The sequence below is a fragment of the Nipponia nippon genome, unplaced genomic scaffold, assembly GCF_047370975.1.
Source record: "Nipponia nippon isolate SJK-2023a ecotype South Korea unplaced genomic scaffold, ASM4737097v1 scaffold_6, whole genome shotgun sequence".
Taxonomy (NCBI): domain Eukaryota; kingdom Metazoa; phylum Chordata; class Aves; order Pelecaniformes; family Threskiornithidae; genus Nipponia; species Nipponia nippon.
In genome coordinates, this window is record NW_028262380.1 from 67704732 (window position 1) to 67723910 (window position 19179).

The window sequence follows — 19179 nt, forward strand, 5'->3', positions numbered from 1 at the left end:
TGACTGTAGTAAGCCAGATCAAAGGTCTATCTGGTCTGGTATCTGTCTAGCAGTGGCTAACAGATTGGGAAAAAACATAAGAATAGTAAATTTGGAAGCAATACTTCTATCTGGTATTCTCTCCGCATCTTCAGCAGCCTGCAAGCTAGAGAGTTTCTGAAGAAGTTGTTGAATGTAGATCCCGCTGTATTTAATAGGCTTTCCTATACTTGTCCATGAACTTGTCCAGTGTATTTCTAACTGTTGCGTAACTTCGGCGGCCAAGACACCTCATTTCAATTTCCAATTTTTATTTGTGTCCTTACAATAAAATAGTGGGAAAAAGCATGATTGCATGCTGCTTTCAATTTTTTTTTCCAGAAAAGACACACACAAAAAAAAGTTAAAAGAGAACTCAAGGAATAAAAGATAACAGAAGAAAGGTGAAATGTATTTCGCAGCTAAAAAATAGCTTCCTCAAATCTGTCCTTAGCCTGTTGTTTTGCAATTTCAGTTGTTGCCCCTCAAGTTTTGCTCCATGAGAAATAGCGAGTTATCATTTCTCGCTCCTTTTCTTCATGGAGCTCATGAAAATACATACATGTCTTTATATCCCACCATCAGTCATCTTTCTATCAAGCTGAAGCTTGCAATCTCCCTGTGCATAAAAGACCGGTTTCCACATGTGCATTAATTTCCATTTATCAACACTGAATTTTATCTGATGCTTTATTGCCCAGTCACGAAATCTTTTTGAAGTTCTTTAAAGTTTTTATTTTGATTACCCTGTGTAATTTTGTATCAGCAGTAGATTCTGTCACTTTGCTGCTCACTAACATTTTGTGTTCTTTTTTTTTAATGTTTAACTGTACAAACTCTGCCTTAGATCCCTGTTGAATTCACTACTGATCTGTCTTCATAGTGAAAATCAATCCATCTATTCTTACTTTTATTTCCTACCTTTAACTAGTTATTAATCTAGAGAAGATATCTGAAGCATTCTGGGAATCTAATCAACCAGGTAATATTCATCCAGATCCTTGTGCATTCCTCAAAAGAACAATAATCTCATGAGACCTCTACAAAAGCTATCTTGGTTTCTTTTCCTCATTATACCATTTTAATTCACTTATCTATCGTTATATCCTTTATTAGAGTTGTAGCTAATTTGCCTAGTATGAAAGTCAGATTTTCTTTTACTGGTCTCTCCTCCCATGGAAGATTCTTGTTTTTAATTAATGTCTTTTTTAGCACTTCGTCTTATTCTGGTATTGAGGCCGATTTAAGCAATACCTATGTACATGTCCTTTAAACCTCTTGAGCAAATACCACTTTCTTGCCCAATTCATTTCTCAGTTTGTTCTAATCCTCCTCCAATGGTGTTTCAAGTTGGGGCTGTTCCTCTCACTCTTACCTAGAAAATAAAGACACTGATGTAGATCTCTGCTGGAGGTCTTCCTTAGTGACCACCATCCCAAGAATACATTTCATCATTCTGCTGTTATCTTTTATTCCTCAAGTTCTCTTTTAACTTTTTTTTTGGTGTATTTTTTTGGGGGAAAAAAAAATTAAAAGAAGCATGCAATCATGCTTTTTCCCACTATTTTATTGTAAGGACACAAACAGAAATCGGAAAACAATGCAGTCTGTGGAGATGTGGTACCTGAAATCTGTGTTCTGTTATCTTCGTGTGGTCCTCAAAATAAATCAATGGACTAAGTTGTATTTTTATGCCTATCCCCTGAAATCTTTCAGCTTTTCTATTTTAGAAAATTGTCTCCAATATCTTGGCATCGTGAAAGTTAATATTAGAGTTCAGTTTAAAAACAGGTAGTCATCAGCTATTTGTAGGTGCAGTGAGAGCGTCGAGTTGATGTTCTTGGGTTGTAACAGTGCGGAGGTTTCTGCGTCAGTGGCGAATGAGCAGAATACAGAGCGACTGCAAAACAGCTATGTTCTCCTGTGCTATCCAAGGGAATTTCTGACAGGCATGTCAAACTACAGAGGCCCTGATTCTGCTTTTAATTAAGAGCTATATGTTAGAGACATCTGTACCTTCCTTCTTGCGTGTTGAAAAGTTCAGGCAAAGCTTCCACAGTAATCAGTGACAGAATACAACCTTATGTGCTAACTAAACCTTTAGTGACTTGCTGTTTCTTCACTGTATTGTCTTATTCATTGGTCGTATGAAAAAAAAAAATGCTGTATCGTTCATGACCATTTCCACTCTTTTTTCCTTCATCCTTCTTTTCACATTTTTGCTGTCTTCAGGGTTCTCTTCCATCTTTTCCCTGCATTTCTTTCCTCACAGGGACTTCAGTCTTCACTCCTAGTTCTTTTTTCATAGCCTCTGGTTAAATAATCAGAGATGAAGTTTGGCTTGATAGCAAAGTGTCCTTATTTGAATTTAGAGATAACATCCTAATCAAACTGGGAGTAGAAGCAGCAGCTTATTCCTCAAGGGACATTGCTTTAAGTTGTCTGCTGACTTAGGCAGATACCACTGTGTTAGTTATCAATCAGTCAATGGAGGAAAAATTTGAACCTCTTTGGGGAAACAAATGAAGGGAATAGTTCAGTGAAGCTACCCTAGAAGTCTTTGGGTACTTGAGAGAAAGGGAGAGAGAGAAAGAATTAGGAATGCATGAATGTAGTGAAACAGTGGAAAGCATCAGCCCTCAAAGAAGGAAACATTTGTATCTTCTAAGAGTTTTGCCTGGTCACCCAAAAAAGGAGGGCAGGGGTTTGAAAGAAATGAAAAATGCAATTTGTAACCCTTTATTCTTCCCCCTTCCCCCCTCCGCCCCAGCTGGTCTCTTTGTAAAGGAATCCTGAAAGGTTCTAGGCTTGCTAACTTGAAAATTTCCGAAGATGTGGTATGTGCTCTGTGGTATGTTGTGTGAGCTTTTCAAAGTTATCTTTAAAGCTGGCATATTACATTTTTACCAAATTACATTTTCTCACAAGTGTGTGATGTATGCTTGAATTAAGATGTCATGATTTGTTTAAATGTTTGGAAAAAAATCGAAGAACGAAAATTTCATGTCCTTTTTTCAACAGCTTAACTTTTATTCTTTCACTTTACAGTGTCCTAAGCTTGCTGGTTTTTCTGTTTACTTTCTTTACATAGTCAAGACCTACATTTAAAAGAACAATGCATAAAAGTATGTAAGTAAAAATGTAACCTTAGATTGATATTATATAACCTTTTTGTATTAAGGCCTTGTCTACAGATGTAAGGCCTCTTTGCTTTCAAGTTAGTTAAGTAGCATCATAATGCAATATTAAAAAAAAAAAATATGCAGATAGGTATCCTTTTAAGCTTGCTGGTGTAAGCTCCACATACAATGAAATACTTAGTGCATGTTCCAAATCCCACCATAGTTAGCAGAGTGCATACACACACACACAGATGAATAAACACCAAGTTAGAAGACCTTTTAAATTAAAGGATAATGTTGACTCAAGAACAGACTTTTTTTTTTTATGAACTGGCTCATCGGTAGCTTTAGGACAGACACTAAAAGTAGTGAAGTTTTGAAGAAACCATACAAATAAAGCATTAGGGACTTCTGTTAAGGTAGGAATTAATACTGCAATGAACAAGATTGTATTATGTGAATGCTACGGTTGGGCTATGATCCTAAAAATTCAGATGGTATTGATTCAACCTTGTAAACTGAAAGATTGAGATTCTCAGGCACTCCTTGATGCCTGATTCAGGGATTCAGTTTTGGGAGAGTAGCTTATTATTCCCTTCATAACTCCCTTATATTCAAGATAGTTCTTTATGGTCTGTTTTAAGACTATTGAGGATGTAGTTAGTGTATTTTTCATTTCTCTCTCCCTCTCTTTTTTTTTTTTTTTTTTATATACCATCTTTAGAAGTAAGCTTCAACCCTAATCTTGGTATAATTGAGAACAGATGGAATACAAGTTTTAAGATTTTGAATTCCCTTGGTGACTTCAGTGCGAGGTAAATACCTTGACCTAACATTCTACAGAAAATATCTAGCTGTACAAAAAGGGTTTCATTAGAATCACCAGGTTTCAGTTGCCACTAATGGAAGAATTCGGTTCAGATTATAAAAATTACAACTATTTAGTACCTATCCCCCCAGTGGTTAATGAAGTTTTACAAAGTTAGGATTCAGTCCAGACCCGAACCACTAATTTGGCAGTGATGTTTACCCTTACTTTAGGTGAATAGGTATTTCCTTAGCAAACATATTATATACAAAATAATTAATTAGCATTGTCTTAATAAATTTAGTTGTCCATAAACAGATTCAGAACTCTTCAAAACAGATCTCTCACATTTCATAATTCAAGCTTCTCTACTAAAACTACTTTTAAAATGTTCATAGCTGTAGTCTTTATTTATTTGTAAATCCTTTGTGTGCATGTGTGTAATTAAACTTCAGAATAAGTTATAATAAAATACTCTGTTGTGCCACAGCATTACTTAAAAGCTCCCAGGGAACTGAGTTGTAAATATTGCTCTCTGTGACATGTTTTTCCTATAAAATAGGAAAACCAATTTCATACTAAACTTGCCTTTTCATATAATTTTTAATTGTGAAGCTTTTTGCCATTACAAACAGTAATGTGAATGTAAATATATCAAAAAGATGTGTATTTGAGAAGCCTGTACTTCTAATATAGGTGAATTTACTCAGCGATCGCTAAACTAACAATGTCCTAGAAGACCACAGAATGATTCCTCTTTCTGAATTTCACTTAGACATGTGGAATAGTCTAGTAAGAAATAGTAAGAAAGATTGACCAAAATTCAGAAGTGATTTAGCTAATGTGCAGATGTGCCTCCATGGATGTAGTCATTCTGATCTGAATCAAGTAACATTATCAATAACATAAATAACACATCAAAATGAGACATTCAGTTGTGCTTCAAATCAAAGTATCTTGGTCTGTGCAAGTCACTTGCATGTTGCTGGCATTTGGTACTGTCTAATCTGATCTTTCCCCTTCACGGCTGTACCCAGGTGTTACAGAGAACTAAACTTCGACTTAATCCTTGTGGACCTTTCCAAGTAAGAGGGCTGGTGCTGGGATTGCATTACTCCAGAAGTGCCCACTTTGGGGAAAGACTCCAACTGTGTTAAAGTCTCACTGTTGACTTATTGTGAACTACATCCATTTTGCTGAGCTGAGACAGCAATTTTTGATAGTGTCAAATGGTGATGAGTGGTCCAAAGGAACAACTTTTCTGTCTGTCTGCTATGTGTTGATAAAAGGAAATCTGACCTCGCTGCCTCACAAGCCATTTTGATTCCATGTCTTGGCTTGAATTTATACTGTACCGAATCTCGAAGAGTAGCTTCTAATTAGAAAGTCCTTGTAGTAAGTCTTTGAATATGCCATCTTATGCCACCTTCAGAAGAGGTTTTGGGGAGAATAGTACTTGGCTACAAATGATGTATGCAGGATGAAGACCTTTAGTGTCAGGAAAAAGTAGAAGAGAATATTCCTTTTTTGAAGAGGTATTGCTTCTCTCATCTGCACTCAGGAAGGAGTAAAACCATACAGAATTAAATACCAGGAATAACAGTATGATTAGTGTACATATCAATAAGGTGAAGTATTAGAAAACTAATCATTGTGAAAGTTATTTTATTTGCATATTAAACAATTACATGAATGAAGAATACTACCGTTAAAACAAATAGGTAGTTAAAGTTCTTACCCAGAAGTAGAACACACGAAAACTACCACGGAGTTTGTTTTCTGTTCTTTCAAGTAAACAAACTTGCAGATAGGTTAAAAGTATTTAATTTAATTACTATTAAAATTGAAGTCAGTGACTAGAAAGGGCATCAAGTGAAAATGTGCATTGCAGCTTACCCTAAAGGAAGAAATATTGGACCGATGAAAGCAACCTATAGAGAATGTGAAATAACAGCCAAGTGCTGGCATTTTAGGAATGTCTGTTCATAGATGTGCAAGTTTTATTTCACATTGTCCTCACCCTTCTCAATAAGAATGACTGATAGCTTCACTTTGTGATTTCCCAGCTTTTAAGAGTCTATTTTTATTTATTTTTTATGACCAACCTTACACTTGTTAAATGTAATTTTTGCTTTATGTAACATAAAAAAAGAACACATCTGCAGTATGCTGTCCCATGAATTAACAAGAATGACTGGACATAAGACAAGAAATCCTTTAAAAACATATGTTCACATTAAATATCTGGGCTATCTCAGTAAAGGAGGTCTTACGGGGTCATTTTTGATGCACTGCAAGTAAACCATTTCTGCTCTTCTGAAATAGTTTCTTTCAGGTTTATATTGAGCTTGTATAAAGGCACATTACATAAATAAGGGCTTAGTTTGTACATTAGTCTTTTACATCTTGGATTCTTACTAAATCCTTGTTTTTACCAACTTGATGCTTAAGAGATATTGATTTCTGCTACACACGTCTATGGTGTTTATTTTGATATGTCTGGGATTAAAAACAAAATTAACACGCATAATCAATTTTCTTAGAATTAAAAAGGGCGTTTTGGTACCTTTGGTTATATTCTTCTGAAGAAAAAGGAGAGTAAAAGAGATGTGATAATAAAGGGATCGATTTATTCAATCACTGGGTATAAAAACATTAGCCCTGGGAAAGAGCCTTCCTCTAAGAGCTTTAGCTGCCCAGTCTCACTTGTGTGGCACAAAATAATTTGCATTTTTAGAGAAATTTCGTGTCTTCTGTGAGCTCTAGTGAAACATGAATAAATTGCTTTCTTTTCCTCTTTTTCTGATTTTATAAAGCTGAATCCATTAGGGGCTGAGTCAAACTGTAATGAAAGAAAGGCAACAACTGAGATGATGGAAACCCTGGATTAGATTTCTTAGTAGTCCAAGCCCAGCTGTCACGGCCTACGTGTCAAGTTAGTGCTCTTTGGGGAGGCCCGACAGTACATGTGAATATTTTTTTAACTGCTGTGTTACAACAGGTCTCTAAAGCAGCTAGGAATTAAACAGAGAAGCAAAGATTAAGAATTAAATAGAGCCACAGCAAGCAGTTCACCAGAGAGACTTGCAGTCAGGCAAGTAAACCTTTCCAAGACTGTTAGCCCGCTGCCATCTGCCTGACAGGCTTGCATGTGACCCACCACGCTCCCTTTGTGCACGCTGAGTTTACGCGGTCGCTGGAGATGCGCGTAAAGGATATGGTTGTTAGTGTTACTGAGCGCACTGGCCTGGCGCTGCTCTAGCACGGTCTGCCGAGTTCACCACAAAGCAATGCTCAGTTCGAATAAAGCCTCTGCGAAAGGTTGGCATTTTTATTCTTTCATATTACAAATATTCTTCTTAGCTGGTTCATAATATAATAGGTACAATCTAAACAGAAACCAGAAGAAGCCAAAGAACAGTTTCTAGTTGTATGCCTAATAAATTAATTTACACACCAGGATCAAACTAGGGCTCTGCTATTGGAAGAAGGGCAGTCCTCGATGTTCCTTCGATGGAACAAGGCTTTGCTTGGAGACTCTTAAACCTCCAAGCAGGGGTGTCTTATTATAATTTATAGCAAGAATTTTTGTCTATTATACCTTGTGAGCTTTGTGATGAGGTTGGAACATGATTTGATCAGAACGTACAGATTCCAGCATGGATTTTAAGGGGAAAGCTGCAAATCTATTGTTTTTATCGGGAAGACCTGCTTTCCTGTCAAAGCACCAAACGTTCATCTGAGGACAGTCTGGTGTTAAATTGTCAAATTACTGTTACCCAGAGTCTTCTACCTAATGCTTGGGATTTATCCAGCTACCAAAGAGACTCTCGCTTCCTCCCATGAAGGGGATGATGGCACAGTCAAGGGGTCCCCAGGTCTGCAGCAGATTCAGACAGCTGAAATCATCTTAAATTCCACATTCACTTTGTGAATTTGGGGAAATTGTGATATTTTCAAACCTATGTTAATTTCAAAACTGGTTTCCTAGATTGTGAGAACAGTTTTAAAAAAAAAAAAAAAAAAAAAAGTCTGCCAGAATCCCTCTCAGGCTTGTGCCCTGGGGACAAATTCTTTCCTTGTTTCTCAGCTGGTGACTTCACGTGATTTACCACATCTTAGGAAGGCATTTCAAACTGGCAGCAGCTGTAACTGAAATGGTGCCTGCCTCCACGTCAGTTGATGCCTTTGTGAGGGACAGGACTGAAAGTCAAACCTTCCCTTAACAGTCTAACCTATGGCAGCAACACAGAAACAGCCCTGTTTCCTTTTTCTCCCCTTGCATCGTGGTTGGGGGAAAGGTCCAAGAGAAACCAGGTCAGCTGTCACTGCTTTCCTTCCCTCAGGCCTGGAAGTCCATGCCTCCCTTCAGCCTCCTTACGTCTCTGCTACACTGAGAGTATCCAGTGGTGGTTCTCATCTCAGCCCTGACGCTGCAGTCGAGGAGTGGAGTGGCAGGGCGACATCTTCTACTTTATGAAGACATTTGTTTTCCTGGTGGATGTTTCGAAGTTCTGCTGTTCCTAGAGCAAAACAATGTGATTGCTATGGCGTAATTCAAAGTGAATTTAAAATTACTGAAGTTAAGTGTTTTCTAAAAAGACCTGTTTTGAAGCAATTTGGCAAAGCTGACGTAACCATGCTGGCGTCGGTGAAGCTGAATTGGTTGCATCACTTGAGGATTGGTCCCAGACTAGCCAGAGCATTTATTTTTGAATTTGAGCTTCTACTGGCCTGTTCTTAAAAATCTCTGTAGTTCTCTAACTTTCTAAAGTAGCTCGCAAGTCTTATGCTGACTGCTAATAAAACAGAAAATCCATTTCCATTTTTCAGTGTAATCTTTTTTTCATGTGAATCTATTTCTCCTCAAAAGAAGCGGATGACTGGCCTAAAAGCTGGAGTTCTCTACTTATCTGCAAAGACAGAAGAAAAGTAGTGGCCTTTCAAGTTGTCCCATGTTGTCTGAAAGAACATGGCCATAACTCCAAAAGCTAAGAGGGAGAAACCCAACACTCAGTGTTGCTTTGACCAAGAAATGTATTGTTCCCAATGCCTGGTGAAGAGAAGTAGGTCTGATCTCACTCTGTTGGTAAAATCAGCAAGGAAAGCTAAGACAAAGCAGCTTATCCAAAGTGTCCGTGAGAGAGGTATCTCACATAGCGTTATATCCATGTCACCACATGTGAATGCAAGGACCCTGCATAAACCTGGACCTTAATTTCCAGCAGCTGTTTTTCTGCCGGGTTTTTGGTTTTGTTAAGAGAGAAGTAGGAGCATTTTGTTTCAATCTTAGAGGAGGACTTTGGCTGCTACAGAGAATGATATTCTCCCCAGAAAACCTCAGTCACAAGAAAACTGATACTTCCATGAGGGAATTCTGTATCTTCTTTTTAAAGAACATAATCTTCCAGATGCTTCCCCTACATCTCCTTAGCCAGAGAGGATGCACTCATGCCTAAGATGCATTAGAAGATGTAAAACTAAAGTCAGATAAGGAGAAAAAAAAATCTCCCTGGCATCGTTTTTTTCATAGCAGATGCATTGCTGGATTTTCTCTGCTTCACTGGCTTCTGTTTCTGTACCCAGAAGATACCTTTGGCTAAGCTCTTGGAAGACAGTTTCCCAGGCAAAAAAAACCCCTACTTTATAGAGGCCTCAGATGATACACAGTTTGTGAGCCACCAGGCAGAGTAGTCACTGGAGATGCTGAAATAAAGAAGCCTCAACCATGAAGTACTCTTACATATAATTATAGAAGAGTAGGTAAGTCTTTAGAGGCCAGAAAACAGCAGAGCCAAACCAGAACATAAAGAATGAGATCTGCAGAACAAGAAACTCTCTAACAAAATTACATAGAGCGCTCATGTCAAAATACAGAGATAAAAGCAAAAAGAACTAAAATCAGAGATACTTCTAATCAGAGCAGTCTGATCCTGTATTTGAACCTCAGTATGCTAATGGCATATAATTAAGCAAGAGGAAGTGTTTAAGTAATCTGAGCTTTCCAGCTTTCCCTCCCTTTGGGATACCTTTGAGGGACCTGAATTTCAGAGAAAGGGGTGCTAAGCACTCTCTGACAGCCAGATCCTTTGAAGACACATCAAGCTGCATATTCAGAAATAAAAATCACACACTGCTAGTGATGTAAATACTGAGCTGATCTGTTCAGTGACATATTTTGCTCAATGAGTAGAAGATGGTGTTTACAAAATGCAGTTATGAACTGTCCCGCTATCCTGTCTTGCAGTTTTTAATGAGGCCTTTATAACAAGTACTTAACAGACTTAATGCAGTATGTCTGTATGAGTAAAGGATAAGGTATGAGGTATTATGTGTAGCCATGCAAGAAGGTTGCATAGTAAGTGCATAAAGTGGGCTCTCAAGCAGGAAAATTTTAAAGTTTTACAAGACGAGGACTGTAGTGATTTGGGGGAAGACAGCAAGAATTTTTCAGTGTACTGATTTGGGCATGAATCGGTCCTAGAATCATTGCTATGCCTGAAATCTGTGTTTTCACATCTACTGTATTGTAATTATTTACTGAGCACCTGGTATACCTTGCTTTGCTTCTTGCTTTGCTTTAAAATGAATGTAGCGATGATAATTCTGCACACAAATTGGGAACAAACGTGCTGCTTCCGTTACGATCATGATGATGTCTGAAACATCAGTCCGCTTACTGCTTCTTTGCCCTTTGCAATGAGATTAGGTTTCATTCATAACTCTAAAGATGTGTGTTAAAAACTTCTGTGCAGGTATCATTAAGATGTACACATTTTTGTAAAAGCCTATAGGCATATCTTTAAAAATGCTGGCAAAAGTTCTCCAGGACTATAAAATACCAGTTCTGTAAGCAAGATAAGGATTTCCTTTCATAAAGATTTCTAAGTAGCTTTTGGGCTCAGTCTTTAGTGGTGGCTCATGGTTCTCAGTAGAGATAGAGGCAGCAGAAGTGGTTTTTTACTGTGTGTATGTTCTCTCCTCACCAACTCGTCCAGGTAGCCAAGGGTGAGTTCGGCTTCTACCACGAGAGCGAGCAGCCCCACTTTGCTCAGAACTTTGCTTTCTCGGGGAGTTCCCCCGGGGCTTGTCCTGTCTTTAGGAGAGAGCAAGTAGGTTCCAGTTGTGATCTTTATTCTGCATCTGGCTGGGGGGTGAAGGAAAAGAAACCCTTCTCCGGGCCTTCTGGGAATTCTCCTTTGCACTGTGGAAACCTGGGTTAACCAGCTGGCCAGATGCTCAGCCTGCTTTGTGTTGCTGGAAAACTTTGTCTTCAACTGAGAAAGTTTCAAGATACTGAATCTGAAACATGGTTTCCTTAATTTCTCCCTGCCTTGGGTTGGAGTAGAGCCAGAGATAAGACGCTCTGTTGAAACTTTAAACTAATAGTGTGGATTTCATGTAAAATTTGTTGACAGCAAAGGTAAAACTATAAACTAAAAACTGGCTGCTATTTTGTTTAGGTTTCTTCATGTCTGACGTGATCTTCTTGATGACTGTTTTTCAAAGCTGATTTTTCTGTGTCACTAAAATTTGTGTAGAATTTTTGTGATGGATCTAACTTCCAGATACACAAAAGACACAGTGTCATATTTTGGCCTTGAGAAAATCCCTTTTTTCTACCTACAGTCAACAATCCAACCTGATAGAGCTGTTATTTAAAGTTGATATTCAACAAATGGTTTGTGCAAATGATGCTGCTATGCTATATTGTCACAGACTAGTGTATAACTTTCACAATGAAAAGAACTGAAAAATGTAAGATCAAGAGGGATTTCCATTGTTGTACAAATGTCTGGCACGTGCCCAAACTATGTGAGAGAGGAAGATTAGCTTGTCTGAGGACTGTTGAATATGAATAAGTAAACAATGGAAGTTATTAAGCAGGGAAAAATTCATATTCCTGTTAGGTTTTCTCATCCAAACCAGAAAAACCTTGCGCTTTCCTTATAGTGCCATAGTCTGAGTAGGCTCCTTAAAAGCATATAAAATAAATTCTGCTTCTCATTCATAAACTTATCCATCTGTGAAGCCTTTATTCAGAGAAGCCTACCTGCTCAAATGCTTGCTATAGTTCATTAAAGGCTTCCATTTGTACTCATAAAGACTCATTCGTCGCCCTGAATAATATATACGGTATACTGAAAAGAGAACCAACTCTCACTTTTACAATCTAAATTAAACAACTTTGTCTAATAAAAGAAGCACTGTCTTGTTTCTAACTAGGCCATAAGCCCTAAGGGTCTTGTATGTGTGCATTTATTTATTTATTTTTGCCAAATTGTCCTACAAGGATCTGAAAGCTAAGTGAACCGAGCTGACGAAATTGTTTCTCTTTTTCAGTCTGCTTAGAAAGACTGAAGCAAGCACGGGCACAATTGTATTGAAGCAAATACTCGTCCGTAAACTTATTCTAAAATGCAATTGGATGATCTCCTGTCCTTTTCTCGGTCCCACCTTCTAACCTTTCTAATCTTGAGAGTTCATCTCTATTATATATGGCTCTTGCAAATGCCCATGATTAATAACCACTGTGATTCATTAGCCTGTGTTGTTGGTATTGTTTCCCCAATGGGAGCATTTGCTATCTAGGGATAGTCCATGATTACTCTGCCTTGTGGAACAGTAAGATGCTTTCAATCTAATGCACTGTCCATGTTTTAGCATAAAATAATATTAAGGCATCCACATAATGGAACCATCTGAAGATCCATTTTATTAAGCACTGAAAGAAAATGTGTGTGTGTGTTTGCATGTGCAAGGGAAACATAATCAGCAAATCGTTTTCACCAGAAACATAATTTCAGTAAGCGTTTCACGTAAAGACGCAGCTATTTTGAGGTATAATTCTTCGGATTTGATGTTGAAAAAATACTCTATAACCAATATCTTACCTGGTACAATTAACTTACTCAAATTATATACGGCCTATTCAAAGTAGGAAAAATAGGAAACAGAGGTAGATTTATTGTATTTATTCCATTTTGCGGGTATTTATTTTAAATGCAATCTACCTTCAAGTACAAAGCTGTAGTGCTCTTAAAAGATTACTGTTTCAAGTTACTTCACATACCTTAACAGAGAATGTAACCTTTTTACATTATATGATCAACTTTTTGACAGTGCAGGGCCAGCGCAGCTAATGGAATAATAGCCTGCAGGGTCCAGCTAAATGATATACGAATATAATCAACCTTTGTGATGACTATTCAAAAGTAATCCCTTTAGCTTTCAACTGCAACATATATTTCAACCCGGCAAAGCCATATGAAGAAAATCTCTGCAGACTCCACTGATACAATATGGCCTTCATATCCCCACAGTGTGTTTGCTGCTCACAGTGAGTTTTAAATTTAAGGTAATGGCTACTGTATATTCATGTGAGCATAGAACAATACCTTTGATTTGTTGGAGAAATGTTACATTAGCTACCAAGGGCCCCATTCAGTAAACTTTGACACAACCCTTATATATGGTTTACTGCTTATTCTAAATGGAATATGCCTGATAAAAATGCTTTGCATGCCCAAATTGTACAAATTCATTAATCTTTATATTCATAAAACCTCCGAGTACAACTGCCTCCATTCCAAGTGAACCTAGTCAGGATACATGACTAAACATGTAGGCCCAATCTGCTTTTAAAAATGCATTGCATCAATTTTCATTTATCAAGACAGAAGAGAAATAGGACGATCTTCTACAAGTGTGGGACATGGATGTTGTCGGCAGTCGTATCATTTGCTGCTGTGTCTTTATTCCTACTCCATTACATCATTCAACAGATTATATAACTGAAAACAGCTGTGTGACCTTTAAAAATGCAAGTAATTTTTAAATTACAATAATGGATTATATCTCATCAGCTGCATTATGCCAAATTGATAATCTAGCATACCGTGCCAAATCATGGGGAAGGTATAAAGAATACGGTGAGATAGTTTTGCTTTCCCTCTCTCCTTTTTGTGACGAAAGTACAGTATTGGCTAATAGTGAGTCTGAAGACGTGGAGTTAATTGTATTAAAGGAAAAGAGAGGTAATGAAAACACTGCATTGCCTTATATTACTACTTTTGTATCTACAATGTAGTAAGAGCTCACTCACATTAACAGCAGTTGCAGATATGGTCTTGTTTGCATACATGTACCTAAATACATGTAAAAACATAACAGCACTGTTGCTATCTTGTGTTTGAGGTGTGGTATTATAGGAGTTTATGCCACTTAAGCAAGTTAGCTGTAGTGGAAGAGTAGGAGGGGGTACTGACTTTTCTCCTATTTGTTTGCCATGTCACTTCTCGAGCCTGCAGAAAATGAGGGCATCCTCAGCATCCTGCAGCAGGGAGTTCCAAGGATGAGTTGGCAATGCACAAAGAACCCCTTCCTTTGTCTCCAAGCCCACCACCTGCTACTGTCAGCACATCCTACCTCATTCTTTTGTTGGAAGAGACAGTGGAAAATGGTTTCTGGGTCACATTCTGCATGCTACTCTCATTCTTACTTTTGTCATCTCCTCGAAATACCGCCTTTCTTTTTTTTCAAAGCAGTTTCAGCTCCCCAAAACAATAGTCCTCTTATGATTATTCATCATTTCGTGGAGCTTTTCAGTGGAGTTCTTGTTTAATAAAGTCCAACAGTCTCTGAACAATGCAGAACTTGGATTTGAATGCTTTCCCATCGCATGGGCATGCAAGCTCAGGAACACCGATATTGCCTGTTTCATTTTCTTTATAAACTTTTAAGAGAATGGTGCCTAAAATTCCTGTCCTCTCTGGACTTAGTGATTATTTTAGCTTCAGTCTTTGTAGGTGTGGCTTTCATTCTTTTGTATGACTTTTCACTAGTTATATTGTGTAAAGGACTAGCAGTTCTGCCTAGCTTTCTCCCAGGAACGTAATGAAATAACGAGATTTTTAGAAGTGTGACAATCTTTAGATAGATACATGTGAACAGCAAGAACAGAGATGCCAATTCTAGCTGCACTGAAAATTTGACGAGACAATTTTAATTATATTTTATCAACAGCAGTGATAATATGTCAGGAACATCCTATTATGATTAATTATATTTACATACTATTAATACATATTAATGTTTATCTCTGCATTTTGCGCAAGACAATAAGATAGAAGGAGAATGCTTGATGGTGTGATCTGTGGTGGTATATATGTATTATCATTATGAATATGAGATGCTTTTATTGTTCCCAAATAGCACAGGCCAAACAAATGCCAAGAAAACATTTATGGCTCAGTATTCCATCAGTTATCCCTGATATGCTTCATATTTGCTGGGAGGGTAGAACTGTTAATCAGACAATAATAACTCGGTGTCCAAGTGTGAAGGCAAAAGGCCAAAAGGTGCATGAGAAAAGCAATTTATGCTGTAATTCTCTATCTGTCATGTACACATCCCCACCATTTTTTGCATGTGACAGTGTATGTAAGACACATTGCTGTCAGAGACACACTTTTATGTGTATTTGCTTGCAAATACATGTTACTTTACGTACCGAGTCACATTTTGGGCTTGAGTCACCCACCTGTCTCGCACCACTTTTTCAACAATGAGCTTCCACTGGAAAGAGCAATAGTTGCTGCAGTGGTGTAAAGCCGGGGTGGGGCGATGTAGTCCAGACCCCTTCTTAGCATGTCCGAATTGCATGAGGCTCTCAGCTTCTTCACACTGTTTGAGTTCCTAAGCCAAACTGAGAAGTTATAGACTGTGCAGTCGTGAGCAGAGCCCCTTGTATTCAATTAGGTTTTATTGGATTTTTTTTGTTTAGACGTGGTCTGCTAGTAAAGGAATTTCTATTGATGTACTTTAGGCCTGATTTCAGGAAACGTTACCTGGAATAACTACATTGTTAAATACAAAGTAAACCACTAGCATGTTGCCCTCCTACAAAATGAGACTTCGTATGATAACTTACGCTAACTCTCAGATATTCTTCATAGATTTACTTATCCCATTCTTACTTGCATACAACTATGGATGAAGTCCTAGTTAGCAATTATACCTAATAAAAACCTATGATATGATGAAACATAAATTTTACTGAGTCTTGAGTGGTCCAGTAGTTCCAAACAAAGTAGCATCTGTTCCAAACACTGCACCAGCAGAGACACTGCTTTGAACGTTATTTTTCATCTCCACCAGAACTGGATTAATGTATTTATTTTGGACATGAATTAAATTAGGATGCCATATAAGCACCATTGGTATTGCTGTGACTGAAAGACAGAATCCAGTTTCAGGCATCACAGTGCAAAGAGGTAGTGACAAATTGAGGAGGATCCAGCCGAGGAATATAGAGAGGTCAGAAAGCATGAGCTCCTTTCAAATGTTGAAAAGACTGCATTTGCTTAGCCTCAAAAAGAGAAGATTAGAGGAAGGAAAACAGTCTCTCAAGCTGTAAGGAGTTGTTATAAAAGAGGACGGTGTTCCTTTGCTCTTCATGCTGACCAAAGGTAGAACAAGAATAAAATCAGCTTAATTTGCAATAAATATTTATCTGACGTATTAGGGAAGAAACTGAGCTATAAGACTGTGAAGCACTGGAACAGAGAGATTAGGGATGTTGTGAAACAGCCTTCATTGGAAGCCTTTGAGAATAGATTTGACAAATAGATGTCAGGGATGAACTAGATATATGTGCACTTTCTTCATTTGAGGAGGTGAACCAGATCAGTAGTTCCCAAAATAGGAAACAATCCCCCAGGGAATGGTGTGGTTGTGACTAGGCAGAGGGAGGCATGTTGCTGGAGAGTCGCTGGGAAGAGAGCAGAAAGTGCAGCTAGGAGGTGGGAGTTTGGTGCAGAAATGGAGCAAGGAAGGAACAAGGCTGAGCATCACAGTTCGCGGGAGCAAAGGAAGCATGTGGCTACCAAAAGGTGCGGACTTAAGCCTTTGCATCCCAGCCACCTGCTCTTTTGATCACATCCCATTAGGAAGACCACGTTGAGAGGTGGCAGGCAACCTCGCTTACCCAACCTCCACACCCTGCTCTTGCTTTCTGCACTGCTCACTTCTTCCCCTCAATAGCCTTCTTACTGCCTGCCACCTTTCAGTGCTGTCTTTGCCATCATCTTCTCCCAAATGCATCTTCCTTGGGGTCCCACCTGGACCTATCCTGCAAAACCAGCCTGTTTGAGAACTGCTGTACGGGAGTGCAAGAAATAAGAACAGAAATCCCCTGCCAGTTCTGTATTTCTAGGATTATATCTTACGGGGCTCACCTCTGTGTTGTCTTAGATTTCCTTCTCTTGTGACTTTTTACTGTATTGTGTGTTTTTCAAATAAACCTTCTAGGCTTTTTTACTATTAAGGATGTTGTAAATCTAAAGCACTAATGCACTTTTTTTTTTTTTTTGTTTTAATAACAGAGCTTGATATAGAAACAAGTGCTTCAAAGCCCCTGTGAGCCTCTTCCAAAGAAACCAGTTCTAGATTCTTCCTGGTACAGTATTTGCTCTTAATCCAAAGTCTTTATACCAATATGCTGATTTTTGCAAAATGTCGTTGGTATCAAAATGTAACCTGATTTTCACAGGCGATGACACATCATCTCTGTTTTACTTTGTCCAAATAACAATATTTTTCCTGTTCATAAATGAACAAATTCACACTTCCTTCAGATTTTTTACTTGTTTTCCCAGTTTTAGAATTCAATTGCCTTTGATCATATAATTGCTTTTAATTTACAGAAATAAGCCTTTGAGATAGAAACGAATCTATTAACCAGATGCTAAACCCAATTATAAAACATGTAGATATCAAAGTGTGTATATAAACTGACAACATTTACTTTTTTTTTATTTGCTGTTTTTCATTATAGAGAATGCCTGCTTACTTACAGAGAAGCTGATAGTTGGATAATGAGTACAGGAAGATCCTTGAAGAGTCATGCAACAAAGTAGGAATTTCAGTAGGAATTTTGTCATTTAAAGGGGAGCACAGTGTTGCAGTATAAATATCTGAGAGCTCTAAGTTCTTTTATGACTGAAGTGTGACTTCAGTATGTGTTATATGTTTTTATCAAAAATAGCTGGTGTCATTGAAATAAATACAAAAGAAAAAGAGTCATATAGCATAGAAAGTTTGCACTTTGTGCCCCTAATGCTTATTGTCTTCCAAAATTTCAAGATCTTCCTGTTAAGATATTAAACATCCTTTATGCCTACTGAATGGGAATCCAAGATGCTCGATACCTTGTAAGATCATATTCTGAATGTGTCTGGAGAGTTTTCATTAAATCCCAGATTATTGTTCCTTTCAGAAAAAATGAACTACAAACTTGATGCTTTATTCATAGGGCTATCAGTGATTTTAGCATCTGTGCTTAACAGTTGCGGTTCAACGGTAACTTGAATAGAATACATCCAGCCTGGGTGGCACACTATGGTGCAGTTTTGATCTAATCTATACCACAGGTTGGACCCAAAACACAACTAAGTTTGTTTAAAATCTGGTTGAGCACGCTCACGAAACTGTTGAAAGCCTGTACAATCAATGCATTTGAAATGCCATTGACTGTCTCAAGTGCGACATCAATCTATAGGCACAGCTGAAAAAACTATATTTAACAACGAAGGCGCATCTGGTGGAATCTGACCTGTATGTCACATTTTCAAAATTGAACCTGAAGTTCCCCTTTTAGCAAAGCCTGTGTTCATTCACACAATCAGGTAAACTAAAATTCTTCCTGGATTCTTTTTGATAAATGATCTGAAGCACTGGTTTTGGAGTGTGTGAGGAGAATTGTCTCCCATTTTGAGCTGATGCAATTCTTGGCAGTGGGTTCCCCACATGACCCACAGCAGTCTGACTCCTGCGGTCTTCACAGTCCTCAGAGGGCATTTTCCAGCTACCATCACCGTTGGCCTGAAGAAGAGAGAGAGGACAGAAGATGGCAGTTATTTGCAAAATATATGTAAAAGCAGGATTTGGAACCTTTGAATTTTATTTAGGAAAATTCATGCAAGCTTTCATAATTTCATGTATTAGAAAACCTCCTCTTTCAAACTACATAAACAAAGCTTTATGAATCCCAATAGTCGACCATTCCTTTCTTTAAACGGAGGTTTCCAGATTCAGGGTTTGAAGCGAGGTCCATTAGACCTGTAATCAGTTTTTATGACAGTCTTTGAGCAAGCGATAGCTTTTGCCATAGTAATAACTCAATTCACTGGTTTTCTTCAGGAATGCAATTTGAGTAACTAGTTGACATGT

The 19179-nt window shown here is 38.0% G+C and overlaps 1 protein-coding gene across 4 annotated transcripts in view; it reads left to right on the plus strand.

Annotated features, from left to right (window-relative positions):
* TTC29 (tetratricopeptide repeat domain 29) overlaps nt 1-18827 on the plus strand; it is a 308070-nt gene extending 289243 nt beyond the window's left edge. For 3 of the 4 annotated variants that reach the window (XM_087736791.1, XM_087736792.1, XM_087736794.1), the window contains one exon: nt 8295-8628. In XM_087736791.1, the coding sequence (XP_087592917.1) occupies nt 8295-8428 (134 nt within the window). In that variant the 3' untranslated portion in view covers nt 8429-8628. Of the gene's footprint in view, nt 1-8294; nt 8629-17333; nt 17408-17785 lie in introns of those variants that run through there. The other variant, XM_087736793.1, reaches the window with a different exon arrangement.
* The last annotated feature ends 352 nt before the right edge of the window (nt 18828-19179 follow it).